The sequence below is a fragment of the Microchirus variegatus genome (genome assembly GCF_963457635.1).
Source record: "Microchirus variegatus genome assembly, chromosome: 7".
NCBI classification, from domain to species: Eukaryota; Metazoa; Chordata; class Actinopteri; order Pleuronectiformes; family Soleidae; genus Microchirus; species Microchirus variegatus.
Genome location: NC_139808.1, coordinates 16,359,934 through 16,373,169, shown reverse-complemented (window position 1 = coordinate 16,373,169; position 13,236 = coordinate 16,359,934). Strand labels below are relative to the sequence as shown.

General features: G+C 38.5%; 1 protein-coding gene across 1 annotated transcript in view; it reads left to right on the top strand.

Moving 5' to 3' along the window:
• Window positions 1-13,236, top strand: part of itpr1b (inositol 1,4,5-trisphosphate receptor, type 1b) — a gene marked incomplete at both ends in the record, with an annotated part of 108,108 nt that overhangs the window by 12,619 nt on the left and 82,253 nt on the right. Inside the window, 9 exons of the mRNA XM_083893028.1 lie at window positions 6,206-6,321; window positions 6,467-6,553; window positions 8,076-8,234; window positions 9,166-9,264; window positions 9,406-9,489; window positions 9,593-9,739; window positions 9,921-10,025; window positions 10,515-10,559; window positions 12,035-12,189. Of these exons, the coding sequence (XP_083749154.1) occupies window positions 6,206-6,321; window positions 6,467-6,553; window positions 8,076-8,234; window positions 9,166-9,264; window positions 9,406-9,489; window positions 9,593-9,739; window positions 9,921-10,025; window positions 10,515-10,559; window positions 12,035-12,189 (997 nt within the window). The remainder of the gene's footprint in view (window positions 1-6,205; window positions 6,322-6,466; window positions 6,554-8,075; window positions 8,235-9,165; window positions 9,265-9,405; window positions 9,490-9,592; window positions 9,740-9,920; window positions 10,026-10,514; window positions 10,560-12,034; window positions 12,190-13,236) is intronic.

The window sequence follows — 13,236 nt, the reverse complement described above, 5'->3', positions numbered from 1 at the left end:
AACAACATGAGGGAAATTGGGAACACTACATATTTTCTACTTCTTCTGTCCGATTCACTCTTCCATTTTGTGACACCAGCCACTGTACACAGGCACAGAGGTCACATAGTAAAGTGTCAGGCGTGGTACCTGGTGTCGTCTTCTGCTGCTGTAGTTCATCTGCTTCAAGGTTGTCTTTTCAGAGATGGTCTTCTTCATACCTTTGTTGTAACAAGATGCTATTGGCGTTATTGTTGCCTTTCAAGATTGGCCATTCACCTCTGACCTCGGGCATCAACAAGGCATTGTCACTCCAACAAAAAACAGTGAGCTGCTGCTCACTGGATATTTTCTCTTTTTCAGACCATTCTCTGTGAAGCCCATATGTTTTGTGTGAAAAGTTTCTGAAATATTCAAACCAGACAGTTTGGCACCAACAATCATACTGTCGCCTTTATTTCACATTCCGATTCTGAATTTTGAACTCCAGCAGGTCGGGTCGTGTGGACAATTCGGGATGTAATTTATATATTTCACACAGTCGGAGCTTTTGTAATAATTGTTTTAATTAAAAAAAATAAAATAAATGCAAATGAAAAAAATGCATAGCACATAATGAAAGCAAGTTATGTTTTTACAGTAGAACATATTTTCATCGAACCTCATGTGATGAAGCTCCAACAAGTATGTTAATACATACTTGTATTATATGTATTAAACCAAAATTAATTTTTACCATAATTGTTCGGCCTCATTCCTCAGGCTGGATCGTTATTGACCTGCAACCTTAGATTATAGCAGTTAATATAATTATTAGTGTCATTTTGTAATATTCCATCAAGTTTTATATCTATTACAGTGTGAATATTGAACTGAAGCTTTGCTAAAAAAAATTAAATAAATCAATATCTGTTTTTTTTTATTTCCCCCCCCAAGTTGTTTAGCATTAGCTGCTGCTGTGTTTGGCTGAAATTTCTTTTCTTTTCTTTCTGTATTTATACTGTATTTCTACGTTGAACTGTAATTAAGTGGGTTAGGTGAGGTGAGTAATATCTATGTCTTTTGGGGGTATGCTCACAGTATCTTTTAAAATTGCTACTTGCAATTTTTTAGATTGACACTGTATTTTTTTATTATTAACATTTGCATTTTTAGGGTGCCTTTTAAGCTCTGGCTAGGGACAACGGATGGAAACTAGCACTTGTAGCTATCACTGGCTTGTTTACAGCAAGTCATTTGTCTGTTGGTCAATTAGCATTGTCCCTATCAAATAAATAAACTTAAGTTTAAATTTGCAATAAGCCCTGTGATAGACTGGCGACCTGTGTGTGTCCCCCGCCTTTCGCCCTATGTCAGCTGAGATTGGCACCAACGCTACCTGCCACCCACATGTGGAGGATAAAGCAGTAAAAGCTGAGCGAGTGTGAGTGAAACTTGCAATACCAAGCAGTTAAACAGGTGTACATACAGTGTGTTACTCATTGATGGGTCCTGACTGCCGGGTTTGGATCCACACAGACGTTGCATATGTAACCTACACACGTATCCTGTGCCTTAGACTAATAGGGGAAGGGCAGGACTGTCATAGTGAGAGCTGTTTTCTTGATTAAGCTGTATCCAACATTGTTTGTCGTACCATCAATGTGGGTGTGTCCTGTTGATTTGTGATGTTGCAGTTTGAGTCATTGTGCATTATTTGTTTCTCAGAAGGTGCACAGTATGACTGATTATCAGAAACAGGATAGTTGCACTTGCACATGGATTTTTCCCAGAACTGACACAACACAGACATGTCAGACAACATGCTGTGCCTTGCTGGAGGACGAACACAGGATGACCAATAAAGACTTTTTAATGTTTAATATTTGTCAAGGCACATAATCTAAGGGAAGGTGTAGTCGCCAGTTTCCAGCAAAGATGGGTCTGTTTCTCAAGGGTGTCATTTTCCCATCAACTTAGGGCTGTTCAAGCCTCTGCAATTATAGTGTTGACATTGAGTGTTCAATATGCTCACAAAGTAAACATGACAGCATGAGGTGAACCGTGTGTTGGGAAAGAGCCATGTAAGCTGAAAAAAATGAAAGGATGATGGCAACTCCGAGATCTCACATTAAAATCTTTACCGACAACAAAATAAAGTTAACATAAAGTAACATTCAGTAAATAATTTCACCAACCTGTTGAGGGCTAGATTCAAAATCACAAGGTAGATTCCACTGTTCAAATCATAGCCATCTATACCAGGCAGCATAATACTGTATATCAGGAAATGTGTTAGGCCACCTGTCTCTTTGCCGGCTGTATTCATAAGAACTGATCAATTCCAGATGATTTATGACTGGTTTTGCGCTTGTGAAAATGTTTATCTTTTTCTTTTTTTTATGGACAGAAAACATTTCACATACTGAGGTAAAACATATCAAACAATATTTAAAGTGTTAAATCTCAAAAAGGCTGTTTGGGCATGCATAAACATTACACCTATGCAGTAGCTATATGTTACATGTTACTAAAACATTACTTTTTTGCAATGGTATATATTGTTGTTGAAATAGTGCCCTCTCCCCACTTAAGAATAAAACCAATTTCCAAAGGATGTGCACATGAATTTATCCACATTTTAGTATGTTTTTTTTTGTTTATAGCAGATAAGACGATGCTTATTTTTCCCAAAATGAAAATACATATTTCAGAACTGATCAGGAACAGTAAAGGAATTAGAGAATGTAAAAACAAAAAAAGAGACCCTACAGATATATGAGAGTATTGTGCTTTATACATAAGTGTGTCAATGTCTGTGTCACCTTGGGTGAACCAGATTGTTAAGTGTACACAGTGATAAGTTTGAGACAATAAATGGAATTTAAAATGCAAAGACCTGTGATACATTGTTTGTGGACATTGTAGTGCAGAGAAGGCAGCATGCATGTGAATGATTTCTTCATTGTCTATAACATTGAAGAGCAGTGTTTTCAGGACTGGTAAAAGAAGTCGGCCATTGTGATAATATTTTCATAGTTTATCCAGTTTAACAAGGCCTTGTCTTTGCAGTTGTGGAGGCAAAGAGTTGAAATGACTTCCTTCACCAGTTTCTAACTGCGCTATTCAAATGATATTCAAAGCTACGTGTGACACAACAGAGCAGCAATGACAGCAGAGATGCTAACTGAACTAAACCTGCTCTAGTATCAACCAGGGCGATTTAAAAATTTTTTTTTTTTTAATGATATCATTAATCAAATCAAAGTTGCATAATGTGTCAAGAAGAAATACAATTTGGATATTTTGCAGAAAATTGTTCAGCCCTACACTACTGTTTTAGTTTTAGATCACTTAGAAATGTCCTTATTTTTTAAGGAAAAATACTTTTTTTTTCAATGAATACAACATTAAATGAATCAGAAATACACTCAATATATTGTTCATGTGGTAAACGACTATTCTAGCAACAAACGTCTGGTTTTTAATGGAATATGTACATAGGTGTATAGAGGCCGATTTCCAGCAACCGTCTCTCCAGTGTTCAAATGGTACATTGTGTTTGCTAATCGCGTTAGAAGGCTATTGGATGATTAGAAAACCCTTGAAAACCCTTGTGCAATGATGTTAGCACAGCTGAAAACAGTTTTGCTCGTTCTTTCACGAAAGAAACGTTTGAAGGACAAAATTATTATTTGTCATAAAAATCATTGTTTCTATATTATACTATATTTTCTATTCATTTTGCACTTCAGAGTTTCAAAGGGAAACTTTAAGCTTTAATCCATTCAGAAAAAATATAATATTATTATTATAAAATATAGAGCAAACTGAGGGCTGCATATGAATGTGGCTGTTTTTTTTTGACATGCAGTGTGTGAACTATAGATTTCCTCTAATTTCTTGTCTCAGTTCTGATTCACATTTGATTTGACTTCTGTTTTGGTTCTGTTTAACCAGTCCAGTTTTGACTTAGTGAGTGACATTGTAGATAAAATACTACTTGTGCTCATATATGAATAAGATGGTTTAAGAAAGTTTAGCTGAAAGTATTAACAAAATCCAGAACACTATATAGTATATGAAATTTAGAAATTTGGACATTGAACTAAAATGGATGGTAAACAATGTTTAGATTGCGTAATGTTTTTGGCTTTCACAATGGGTTACCATGTCAGATTATCAATCACAGTGTCACGGATTCTTGGTATGACCCCGACCAATGATCATTCACGACACTACACCAGTTCCTCGGTCAACGGGGAGACGGGGCAATGAGTTGTCAATCATTAGTGACTGGATTGATGATGTACCTCTGCCAATATTTCAGTTTTATAACTTTATCACCATTTTTTAAATTTGTCGTGGCATGCCAACTGTTGCCAAAGATTAACGGAACGTTTATTAGTGAATGTCCAGGAGCGTGTGGTCATAGGAGATGTCAGACTAGGCAGGAAAATGGAAAAAAAATTCTAACATATCAGACTTCTCTCACTCTCTTCTTTAATTATGTCACACTACACATCCGTTCATCGTTCCCTATGTTCATAATCGGGTCTGATACTGAAAATGTGTCACCCGATACGTAGCTCGAAGATTGCCTGAATTTGTGTCATCTGATCTTGGCACAAAGTCACTTTTAGCTGTTAAATGTGTCAAAGAAGACTTTTCGAACAGTCAAAACAGCATGGAAACACTCATTAACGAGCACAAAAGAGAAGCTTTTTCTATTGTCACATAGCAGTAAGAAAATAAAATTATAGTGCTTCCCATTGACAGTTTCCTGTAAATGGCTTTATTTTAATCTGTATTTATTTCCAAGTGGGCATTAAAAAAGAGAGTTTCTCTCTTAAATGTGTTTCCTTATATATTCTCTTTAACCCCATTTGATCATCCTCATGTTTTCCCAGTGCCCCATTTTCCACATTGGTCCTTGGCCTACTCTCATGCTGTCCTCATTTTTCTCACTTGACACTCCACGAGCTCTAATCCCTCGACCCTCGTGTGTTGGCTGCGTGTTTGACAGAGGATGATGGTTATAGCTCCTCAGATCCCCTGTTCCAGTTCACTCATAGCCAGACTGCACATGTATGAAGCCATTAAATAATAGGTCACATCTGTCAGTCACAGGAGATTCAGTGCAAATGTCTTTGTTTGTTTTTGTATTCTCTGTGAGAGTGGCTTCAGGCTGTACAAAAAGTAAAGTAAATCAATTAGTCGCTAGCACTGTTGCCTTACAGCAAAAAGACCTGTGTTTGTGACCCGGTGGACTTCCTCAAACATGCAGGTTAACAGGACATTCTAAATTGACCGCAGGAGTGAATGTGAGCGTAAGTGGTTACAAGTCTTTATGTGATGACCCTGCGATGGACTGGCAACCTGTCCACGGTGTCTCTTTTCTTATCATAGGCCAGAGAAAAATACTATTTTCTGGAGAACTTCCAGTAGGAAGCACAAATGTGCCAAATGGAAATGTTTGCCCACCAGTGAGCCGACAGAAGAAGGAGGAGGTTATGAAAAAGGATGAAGTGTATTATCTTCAGTACATGAATATCGGTAGCAAACCTTAACCTTGTCGGTACAATAACTGCATTACCAGCATTGTCATCTTCTGTACATCCAGTCGGGTGTGACTAACTGAGGCTTTTTCACTGTTCTTATCAGGAAGAAACATTTTGCATCTCAAACTTCAGTGCAAAATTTAACCACACTCTTTCACACACACTTTATGAATGACATTATCATTATCAATGTAGCAAATAATCAAAACAGCATGAACACACTTTTTAGATATTATTTTATTATACTATGTATATATATATATATATATATATATATATATATATATATATATATATACATACACACAGATACATATTATTTTCTATTGTTTGATTTCAGATGTGTAAAGGTGAATGACAAATCAAAATACCTTCACTCAAATTGAGCAGAAATCTTAGATTATCTAACATTTATGACGGCACTTAATATTAGCGGATCATGTATCAAGATTATATTTTTTGCCATATCAGGCCTAATTTCAATGTAGTTTCTCTTTTTAAAAAACTTTACACAACTTAAACCTAGTATCAACAACATGTCATCAGGTGTAAAGTTGAGGAAAACGTCAATGTATTTTTTCCCAGTGGAACAAACTTGGCTGTGGTCTTTTAAGCTGAAGGCCAATATTAAATGTTAAAGAGCTGGCTTTTCACTTTCCTCTTGTTCTCTCCTTTCCTTTCCCCAGACTGCCTTTTCAAACTGTGTCCTATGAACAGATACTCAGCACAGAAACAGTTCTGGAAGGCGGCAAAACCTGGAGGCAACAGCACGACTGACACGGTCCTCCTCAACAAACTCCACGTAAGACCAACGCCCCTCTTTCCCAAAATATTACTGACTAGAATGCTGTGTGGAAAATCTGTTAAGAAAAAAACGATTCTGTGCAAAGACCAGAGTTCATTGTGTTAGTGATGACTGAGCATCTCTGTGCTCTGTTCTGTGTTAGCATGCTGCCGACCTGGAGAAGAAGCAGAATGAGTCTGAAAACCGCAAGCTGCTGGGAACAGTCATCCAGTATGGAAATGTCATCCAGGTGCGTTCAGGAACACACGAGATAAGCATGTGCTTTGGTTAACAGAGCTGTTATGCTATTTAACACCATGTATGGCATTGTGTGCCTGAAATTATGAAGTGCACTTCACGCTTTAATCAGCCAGTTTTAAATAATTGCTACAGCACAAAGGAGTGTTTTGAGTTCGTATCTCATCGTTTCACTCGTAACTCAGGAATGGTTTGCACACAGGTGCAAGGTCACCTGAAAGTGAGAATGTCCATGCATTCCTGTGTTGTGACACACAGATACAAAGATCCAAATACAACAATGTTGTAGTGTCAATGGACTTTAATTCCAGACCAAAAAAAACCACACATTTTAAACATGCGTTGCAAAAGTCCTTGCAAATGTTACAAACTGTATTAGAATTTATTAAAACTGTATAAGATTTATCCATTTTACTTGGCATTAGAGGAAGAATGATTATGAGGCAGATTTTTATCAGATTTGCTTGAGTAACTTTGCATCGTTTGTGTCTTTTAATTACTGGACTCATGTAGTTAATATTTAGCTATTTTAATTAAGAATATATAAGTGTACTGCAGGTCCACATGGTGGGGTAGTGGCGAGCACTGTTGCCGAATCCCAGTATGACCGTGGGCCGTGTGTGCATTCCCTTGGCCCTTGTTCCGACTGGGTCGTGAACCCTAATCTTCTTGCTGAGAGTGCTGAGGATAAAGTGGTAGAAATTAAGTTAATCAAAGTGCACTACAGTGCAGCAATTTTTGTGCATCATTTGTTATTATGAATCCATTAAATTGTTATATAATTGTTATTCATTTGTTTTTTAAAAACCAAACATATTGGCAAAAAAAAGAAAATAAATGATCATTTATTGGCCAATGTCCGTACTGATTTTTAATGATTGACCGATTTATCAGGATTAATGGCACGTTGGTCACAGGTTATTTTGAGTGAAGATACCTTGCCGTTGCAGCAAGAAGACCCAGTGGGAACAAGGGCCTTTCTACATGGAGTTTGCATGTTCTCCTCGTGCGTACACAGGATTCTCTGGTTACCTCCCACAATCCAAAAACATGCAATATGACGATTAGGTAAATTGGACACTCTAAATTGACCATAGGTGTGATTTTGAGAGTGAATGGTTGTTTGTCTCTATATGTGTCTCTGTGATGGACTGGCCAACTGTCCAGGGTGTGACCTCACCTATCACCCTGTCAGCTGAGATTGGCACTCCCTCGCCCCCCGTGACCCTCGTGGACGATAAAGCGGTAGAAGACGGACGGATTGATGAGTGAAGATACAGTAGACAGTAGACACATTTTTAGGCTGAAAATTTCATGTACTTCAATATTTTATTGGAGATAAAAGAGTTCCAGTCAATTTTCCGTGAAGTGTTCCCTCTGGTACTGTTGTGCCTCTTTGTGCCATTTTTCCATCCTTTATCATCAGTTTGAATCTCTGTAATTCTTTCCACTGGCCATATTATATCACTTTGTCACTTGTAATCGCGTAAGTGGGTGCCTTGTTTTGCCAACAGTTGCTGCACTTGAAAAGCAATAAATACCTGACGGTGAACAAGCGCCTACCTGCTCTGCTGGAGAAGAATGCCATGAGAGTGACTCTGGACTCGGCCGGAAACGAGGGATCCTGGTTCTACATCCAGCCTTTCTACAAGTTGCGGTCCCTGGGAGACAGTGTGGGTAGAGCTGGGTGTGGGATTCCAGTTAATTGTACTCAGCGGGAGAAATTAAGACTATATTTTTAGACTTTTTACATGGTTTGGGAACAGACATCACATGGACTGGCAAGTTGTTATAAGACGGGGTGAAATTGAAATAAAGAAAAGACAAGCTGCCCAGTTGTTAGATTGGAAGGGAACCAAAAAGTCAATTTTCAGATGCTTTGGTTTGGAGGGCGTTTTGTTTTATCTGCTCAATGAAAGAAAAATACACATTTCATCTTAGAATCAGTTCCCTGACAGGTTGTTGGGTCTGTCACACTAAAGGGACAGTTCAGTTCCAGTTTAGGGATGCCTCTTTTATGTGCCCGGTACAATATTTTTTTTATTTTTATTTTTTACAAACTTTTACAAATTTGTTTAGTTTTTTATTCCTTTATCTTAAAATAAGTACCAAACCGCTGTAATGATCGCTGCAGCTTGAGAGATACATCTAACTCACATTCTGGCAACATTATGTTGGCGCTGCTTGTCTCTCTTTACAGCCTGTGCTTGGTGAGGCATTTATGTGATGTTTATGGTGTTTGGATCATATCCCATTGTGTGTCTTTTAATATCTGACTAAATTGACCTATGGTAAGTGATAGTGCTCAAGTGCTCAGCCAGTTCTTCCACTTTATGTATGGTCCACCACTCCCCCTAGTGTTTATCTGGAGTAATGCAAAATCATATGCACTATGGGTTATTTTCTCCTTGAGAGGAAATAGAACAGCAATATTGAATGGTGGTTGATATTGTGGCGAATAACCTACTTAAAATGAAGCAGTCACATAAGCGGTGTTTCCTTACAGCACCAGCATTTTATTGTGCTTGAAGATTGTCTGTCAATTAAAAAGTTGATCAAAATTGCCCTTAGTTTATGTTCTGTTTGTATTTGGTGCTCATGCAGGTGGTGATTGGAGATAAAGTGGTTCTTAACCCAGTGAATGCTGGACAGCCTCTTCACGCCAGCAGCCACCAGCTAGTTGACAACCCAGGATGCAATGAGGTACATGAACGCTGTCTGTCATGATTGTACAGATAATAAGAATATGATACGAATGTTTAAGAGCCTTCATTATTTAGAGGCTCTGAACATCCAAGATGATCTAACTCATGAGTTTCACACTGTCTCTCCTTTGTCCTTCAGGTTAATTCTGTAAATTGTAACACGAGTTGGAAAGTTGTTCTGTTCATGAAATGGAGCGACAACAAGGAGACAATACTTAAAGGGGTAGGTGGCCATATTATTCTGTAACATAAATGTTTAACACATGTCTTTGTGTATAACACAGTATAGCATGTTACACTTGGTTACACAGCACATGTAATTGCAGGGGGATGTGGTGAGATTATTCCATGCGGAGCAGGAGAAGTTCCTCACATGTGACGATCACAGGAAGAAGCAGTATGTTTTTCTCCGAACCACTGGCCGGCAGTCTGCCACCTCTGCCACAAGCAGCAAAGCATTGTGGGAAGTAGAGGTTTGCACAAAATCCTATATTCACATAAACCCTAATTCCTTTTGGGACCCAACCATGGTAAACAAAGGGCATGATGTATTTTACATTGCATTGGTGATGTTGAGGGGATTAAACTCATAAATATTGGTTGATATTGGCTTGACTTTAAATTTGTTTATGCTTCGTCTTCTGCCATTACCAGGTTGTCCACCATGACCCATGTAGGGGCGGTGCAGGCTACTGGAACAGCCTGTTCAGGTTCAAACATTTGGCCACAGGATGTTATTTGGCTGCTGAGATGGGTGAGGTGCGTCGGGTGCCACACTGAATGATGGCAACACATGAAAATGTTTAATCCCCAATCTTTCATTCTGGTTTACTTTAACTTTTAATATGCACAACATTTGTACATGTAATGTAAAAGAATTTAAAATCTGAGATGAAAACAGACCGTAGGGAAAAAGCTCCATCTGTGTGATTCAGATAAGCAGTGGGTGGAGAAATTGTTTAACTCTCAGAGATGGTGCATTTCCTGTGACTACTTCAAAGTAAAAGCAGGGCTTTGTTTTTCGAGTTTAATGCTTTTGCAGCAACAACCTAATATAGAGCTCTTAAGTTCATGCTGAGTGCAAATGGCAGCATGTGTGTGTCTGTGCCAACATAGGTTCACAATGCAGCCACTTATCAATTTCAGATGGTTGTTTACCTTGGAGGTTTGGATAAACTTTGGGGCCACGTGTGCAGAATTAATGATGCAAAGTACAGTATTTAACCTATGGATGTGTTTGTGTTCCAGGTGAACCCAGACTTTGAGGAGGAGACTGCTGAGCAGCGGTCCTCGGTAAGTCGATCTCCCTTCATGTGATTGCCTAGCAACGCTGCGCCGGTTGCCCCGTTGCTATTGACCTAATCTGTTAAATGTGGTGGATCTTTGCTTTCTGGTCTAGGTGGTGGACTTTGCACCTTTTAATTTCCAGGTACTGTCATTTGATCTTTGTATGGCCTCAGCATTCATTACATCACTGTCATGTCTGCATAATCTATAATCATCCTGCCCTTCCTGCTTTGGTGTCTAGTTTTTCTTTGACACCTTATCATTAAAGCAGCCGTCAGTGAAATACTTATTCAGATACATGTTAAAAAGCTTTATTCACTGATCTATAGTGTCTGCTTACACAAAATCTAGCAGAAACTTTCTCAGTATCTCAGAACATTAAATGGATAAAATTGTTATCCATTCAGGAGCCAGGACTCCATAAAGAGGTGGACCTCTCTTGTTGGGAGTTAAGTCAGGTATTCATTTTGGGATGTCCCAGGGATTTCCCAGATGAAAGATGAGAGATTACTATGATCCCGGCTCTTTAGAGGTGGCCCCGTCATACTGTGAGAGAGGTCCAAAGATGGCAGTAGTCACCATTTTATAAAGCTTGTGCAAAAATTTTAGACAGTGTCAGAAATGTAGGATTACCATCTCACTGCGTGTGTGCTGTTACATCTACTGATTAGCCAATGAAAATGCAGCATGAAATTATGTATTAATTAGAGCAACGATGCAATGGAGACGAAACATAAACAGAATGCTGGTATGTGGAATACATTGTGTATGTGGAATCTGCGGTCTGTTCTTTGTGTTTTTCTCCTCACACAAACAGAACAAAATGCTAAAGTACTATTCATCTTCTTCTGCTGTTTTGCACTGGTACATGCTTATGAGCTTATTCATCTGCTCTATTTATGTTTATAGTGATCTTTACTTTTTAGAACTTGAGACAGGGCTCAGTATCATTCACTTTTTATTAATCAATTAAAAACAGACCAAAATAAAATACAATACTGTAGTAACCACTGTAACACCTGGTTTAAAAATAACTGATATACACACACATTTTACACGTAACAGAGCGTAGTTTTAATAGTAGCCAAGCACAGGATGTTAGACAAAAGACGACATCATTGACTAAAGGCTTTAACACCTCAACTAACTTTAGCTTTCATTTAACCTTCTGTGCCATCATATCAGGCGATGCACGTCTTTCTGTAAATAACCATTGGGTGGCAGTGTTGTACAAATCAACACTGACCTCGTCAGAGATTCTGTTATTATATCAAGGCCCAAGTGGTGTAGTGATGTTGACTGAAGCTGATCACAGCCTGTGTCAGGAGTAAGAACTGATGAATGAAAACAACTTCACTAGTCCACACTTCCCTGTCTCGTCATAGCTCAGGATCAATAATAATCATATTCACTTAGTGGTGTTGATTTATTCATAAACTTCACTGTGTAAAGTAGTATTGCCACATGTCTTCTCACTCTAGCTGGATTCCGATAATGAAGCACTGCGTGGTCGTCTGCGAGCTCCACAGGAGAAAATCATGTACACCCTGGTGCCAGTTCCCGATGGCATGGATATCTCCTCCATCTTTGAGCTGGATCCTACCACGCTGAGAGGAGGGGACTCCATGGTGCCCAGGTGAAATAGTGCAAGCATGCATGATAACACACACACATTCACACTCACACGCATACTCGTACCAAAATCAATTATTCCAGAGTTGCCTACTTTATTATGACTGACATAATTTGCATACAGTACATGCCTTAATTAAATGTCAGAGGAAATAAAAGTGGCAAACACTCCTCAAGGAAAAACCTGTTTTGATGTTTGAAAAAAAAAGAAAAAAAAGGCGGTTAAATAGCAATAATAAAAACCCTGGCGTATAATAAGAATGACCATGTGATGTCAGACACAAATCTAACTGTGTCAGCAATAAACTCTTAACTCTTAACACGTGTAAAGCAGAGAGGGGATTTTTGTTCAACAACACAGGGTTTGTCTGAAGTGATGAGAACTTTTGTTTTTGCAATTATGGTGAAAGCCAGGGCTTCCCAATCTTTTTGTCATTCATGTACACTGTACAAATCATGTGAAACTCAGTATTTATCTCGATACAAACACTAAGCCTCTTTTTCAGAGACAATTTATGGCATTATTTAATGTTTATTTAAAAGGGACACGGCATAATAATGAACATCAGTATGCCATATACATGCAAAATTATGCCAAGGTTAGTAGAAGGATTTTGAAGGTGGTGTTTGTGGGTCTTTTGCAGGTGGTAAATTGTTCCACATTTTAATACCTTTAACTGAAAGCCAAGACTGTCCAAACATGGTGTGCCTGTAGGACACTTCACTGTCACCTCTGGTAGTGGCTCTGATGGTTTTGTCAGTGTGGTCATAGGGTAGTTTTATAGTATGTGTGAAAATAGCACAGTTGATATTTAACATCCGGTCTGCTGCCCAGCCTTCTTTTGGTTTTGTACTATTATAATTTAATTTCCTTGGGATACAGTATTTAATAAAAGATTCCTGGAATTTTTTTTACAAAACACAATGCACTAGTCATACTTCTGAAGGGGTTTCCCGTCCTGGTCGGCACATCACATGATCTGGTACTTTTCCCTGCTAGAGGGTTGGGAACCGCTGCTCAAAATATTATGTTGCAGGAAAAATTATTGGT